The sequence below is a fragment of the Dasypus novemcinctus genome, chromosome 16 (assembly GCF_030445035.2).
Source record: "Dasypus novemcinctus isolate mDasNov1 chromosome 16, mDasNov1.1.hap2, whole genome shotgun sequence".
NCBI classification, from domain to species: Eukaryota; Metazoa; Chordata; class Mammalia; order Cingulata; family Dasypodidae; genus Dasypus; species Dasypus novemcinctus.
The window spans coordinates 8766498-8771601 of NC_080688.1; the positions used below are offsets into that span (position 1 = coordinate 8766498).

Consider the following 5104-nt stretch of genomic DNA (forward strand, 5'->3'; position numbering starts at 1 on the left):
TATAAACTTGATCAATGCTTTCAAGCTGAACACTGGGTGTGTAATCAGAACCAATATCAAGAAACCAAAGTATCAACACACCCATCAGCCCTACTCATTCAATATTCTAGTTACTAACTGCCCCATCCACTTTAATCTGAAAGAATATGTCTTTAGGTTAATAACATGCACACATTTTCATTAGAATTTCACTTAGAGTTTACCTGTTGGGGCATAAGATATGCATAAGATCAGTTGTTGTCCTTACTGCCACACACAATGTGATGGAAATATAATATGTTTATTTGCTTGCTTACTTTTTCCTTTGCATTGTCTTACTCCCATTGTAGTGTTCCTTATCTCTTAATCACAGCTACAATGAATGATAGAATAAATGGGCAATTTGTATCTGAAGGATGTATTTGTGCAGCAATCATATCCCTTGTCTTATCAATTACTAATTGGTGCACATAATAAATACTTAATTTATTATGCAGATGCTAAGAGATGATGAATCTGACAAGGCATGTAAATTTTTACATTTTAAACAGAGATTGACCTATATGATTATGAGTACAAAATTACAATTATATTAATAAAATGGTAATTCCACATTGAATTAATAATTGAATAAACTCACACCCTTAATTCCTGAGTGAAATCAGTGTATAAATCATAAGTATGTTTTGTTGTCTGAGTTCTCTCCTTAAATCTTGGGTGAGAATAGTTAATAGTTCATATTATATGATTGTCATGTCCCTAATTTTGATCACGCTGTGACATATTTGAAAATTTATTTTGGTATCCTCCCAACTCATATTCCTATAAAATTTTCCAAACTCCTAGAGTATCTTCTTCAGGCATACAGGGTTCTCATGTCATCTTATATGGGCAATGCCTTTTCTCTTAACCATTAACATTAATCTGACAAATAATTTTCACTAATGCATTGCAAATAAAGAAAAGTTAATGCTATATTTTTATAGCATTAAAAATAACAACAACAACAACAAAAACCCTAATGATTTTAGTGAGCATAGTGACTTTTAGAGAAATTGATTTATGTTCCTGAGAATGGAATATATAGGTCACTATATTAACTCTCTTCCTCAATGGTTACATTTGATTATTACTCTACAGAGTAGAAAGAGGATATTTCTCTTAGCCTTGGACGGTAAATTAGATTTACATAGCAGTGCCATAAATCCAAAAAGTATTTACCTTCCTTCCTGAAATTCTTGATATAGTTCACAGCATATAAAATAGCATGCAAACTTATTTTATCTTCATAACGTAATACTCTAGAGTAAAATATTCTAATTTGTAATTGTGAAAACTGTTGAGAATTTGTGAATAAAATGTAAATAAAAACAGGAAAGTAGAAAATACAAAGGAAGGGAGACCAAGTGGACACAGGTTTTAAACGTTAAAAAAAAAATTCTCCCAATTTGGATATGATTATCCAGTAAAATTCTTTAATGGAAGCAAAAGGATGCACTGGCGACAGTCTTCTTTCCATAACACAAATGGGAAGAAGTCCACAGTCAAAAGACATCCCCTGACACTTTTTGAGAAGACTTGAATTTTCCCAGGGCCCTCTTCAGCGCTCCAGTCACATCCCTGTTCCTGAGGCTGTAGATGAGGGGGTTCAGCATGGGCGTGAGGATGGTGTAGAACACAGAGAACACTTTGTCCTGGGCTGGCTTATGGTAGGTGTGCGGCACCATGTACGTGTACATGGCGGCCCCATAGAACAAGGTCACCACTGTCATGTGAGATGAACAGGTGGCAAACGCCTTCTTTCTCCCCTCCACTGAGCTCATGCGGTGAACCGTGGTCAGGATTCTGGCATAAGAGGCAATCACCACAGAGAAAGGAATCAGCAGCATCAAAACACAGCACACATACATCACGGTCTCATAGAGGGCCGTGTCTGCACATGCCAACTTTAGGACAGCGGGCGCCTCACAGAAGAAATGGTTAATCTCCCGAGAACTGCAAAAGGGAAAGCTCATGGTGATGGGTGTTAGGAGGAAACCGTCCATAGCGCCCCCAAACCAAGAACCTGCTATGATCATCCAACAGACCCGTCGACTCATGAGTACCGGGTATCTCAGAGGGTTGCAGATGGCCACATACCGGTCATAGGCCATAAGACCCAGCAGGAAGAATTCGGCTCCCACAAGGGTGAGGTACAGGAAGTGCTGAGCTGTGCACCCCACAAAGGAGATGGATCTCTGACCTAGCAGGTAATCAACCAGCATCTTTGGCACGATGGTGGAGATGTACATCATGTCTATGAAGGAGAGGTGACTGAGGAGAAAATACATGGGGGTTTGGAGGCACGAGTCCACACGGATTAGGAAGATCATGACCCCATTGGCTATCAGCGCAGTGAAAAAGATGACAGTGATTATGGTAAAAAGAAGGGCTGAGGTATCCTTTCTGTTGAAGAGTCCCATGAAGGTGAAGTCTGTAGAGGATGTGTTGTATTCTTCCATTGAACCAACAAGGATGATGATATAAACTAGAACCTTCCAAATAAAAGATGATATTCCCAGGGAATTTAAATAACAATATACAGATTGTTAATGAACTCAATTTAGGAATAAAATATTTTAAAATACTTTACTGATGATTTGGCATTAGTAGTTAGCAATTAAGCTATCCACACATATTGTAAATAAAATTGATCAACTAAAGTCAATTATTACTTAAATGCATTGGGCAAGATGATTTCGGCAAATGATGTAGTATTGCATGATACAAATGATGAAGTCTAAAGTTTCACACCATGACTTCCCTATCACTCCCTTGAAAACACTCTGGGATATTTCAGCCATTCAACATTCAAACATAACCTGGACTATGTGTGTGGGTATACACATGCACATGTGAGTGTAAGTACAAAATACCTAAGATGCATTTAAATTGATGCCTTTATTAAGTACATTTTTGTTATGCTCAGAATAACCAACATCTACAAATTATTTTCCGTGCTGGCTGGGGGTAGTCTGTGTATAATTTAGCCACAAGTATGGGTAAATTACCATTGCACTACAAGTCAATTAGTCATGACTATTACTTGGTGTCAGTTTACCTACATTACAGGTATAATTATATGGGAGAAAATAAAAAAGGAAATGAAAACTTCACTTGCAAATTTGGATATGAAGGAAACCTCCAATACAATAGTCATTTGCTTCTCTATAATTTTTTTTAATTTCAAGGGAAAAATTTAATTTTTATTTGTTAAGGTACTATTCAAGAAAACAGCCCAAGAATAAATATATGGATTTCTAAATCCACCTATATATTTTGCTTAAACTGGATTTCTTTTACACAGTTTAGTAATTAAAAAATAAATAAACCTAAGTGCTTTGCTGTATATAAAGTCAGCCATAAAAGAAAAAAATCAGGGCAGTGGACTTGGCCCAGTGGTTAGGGCGTCCGTCTACCACATGGGAGGTTTGTGGTTCAAACCCTGGGTCTCCTTGACCAGTGTGCATGTGCGTAGTGCTGATGCTCAAGAAGTGCCCTGCCACAACAGGGGTGTCCCCACATAGGGGAGCCCCATGCACAAGGAGTGCACCCCGTAAGGAGAGCCGCCCAGCACCAAAGAAAGTGCAGCCTGCCCAGGAATGGTGCCACACACACGGAGAGCTGACACAACAAGATGAAGCAACGAAAAGAAACACAGATTCCGTGCAGCTGACAACAGAAGTGGACAAAGAAGAACACGCAGCAAATAGACACAGAGAATAGACAACTGGGCGGGGGAAGGGGAGAGAAATAAATAAAATAAATCTTAAAAAAGAAAGAAAGAAAGAAAAAAATCCACAGCAAACCTTTTTAAAGTTAAGGATTTTTTTCCCCATGTTTTTAAAGCTATTCCTGTCAAAGAGAGGCATACTTTACCAACATATTTGGGAGTTAAATTTATCAAACTAGACAACGTTTCCATAAATAATCTAAGGATACAATCATTTAATTCAATTGCATGGGTGTTAAAAATGCTATTACAATTGATAGTTAGGATTTTTTAATGAGGTTACATTGTGCCAAGTTGTCTGCTGAATGCTACATGTCTATTGACTCATTGATCTTCATAATAAACTGAAAAGTGAGTTGACGTAAAGTCCTCTTTCACCCATGTCAGAATTGAGAGTGATGTGCCTGCAATCACATGGGCAGTGAATGACAGGGTTATTTGTACCTGGAAGTTTCACTGCAGAGACTGTGCTCCTAGCCTCTACCGAGAAGATCAGCTAAACATTTACAATAGTTATCAAGTAAAATACACCAGAAATGTGTATCTATTAAAATTGTAAGTATACACACTCATTAATGTGAATAATGATTTTAGTACATAATTAGAACTGATGTTTTTATTAAAAGGGCATGAACTGTTTTCATTTTTATCTTCAGTTTGTACCAACTTCATAATCTCTGAGACCAGACATAAATTTAGGCAATACCATTTAATATTTTTTATTATTTAAGATGTGCCTTTTTTACTTTGTTTTGATTTTGCTTTTGTTTTTTCTAGTTCCCATTGACAGAATCCAGTAAAATATACAACTGAAGGAAAAATGCTATCCGCTTTGTGAAATAGCTTAAATATTGATCATATTCATCAGCTTTCATAACTCCCACATGTCAGGCTTAACTTTCCAATATCCTAAGATCCCGGTAGCAGAGGGAATCTGAGTGTTGCTTTGGAAAGGCAAATACCTTTAATTGTTCTCCATTTTCTCTGATTTTTGTCATTTTTAACCTTCTGCTACCTTTATTTTTATTTTTTTTCCTACTTGGCCTTCTGGTACAAGAAATAACAAAGGGAAACTCTTAAGACTTCCTCACTTCACATCTGACCTTGCCCCCATCTTTGCACATAAAAGGTCTAATAATGTCAAAGAGCAAATCTCCTTAATGAGAACTCTGCTATTGAATCACACATTTGCTTAAATGTATTGCATGGTGTTTTATGATAGAATCATGATGAGACAGACCTTATGCTTTTAGAATTTCTGCTTTGCACAGATAGTGTTGCTTTACTATTGTTTAATACAATTGCAAATAATCAGAAAACTTCTGGAATAATTTAATGGCTTTATACAGGCAT

The 5104-nt window shown here is 36.8% G+C and overlaps 1 protein-coding gene across 1 annotated transcript; it reads right to left on the reverse strand.

Moving 5' to 3' along the window:
• Positions 1-1523: 1523 nt before the first annotated feature.
• LOC101417615 (olfactory receptor 2T1) lies at positions 1524-2480 on the reverse strand. The gene has a single exon (XM_004482373.2). It carries the CDS (start codon positions 2478-2480, stop codon positions 1524-1526), a length of 957 nt encoding a protein of 318 aa, XP_004482430.1.
• Between the last annotated feature and the right edge of the window lie 2624 nt (positions 2481-5104).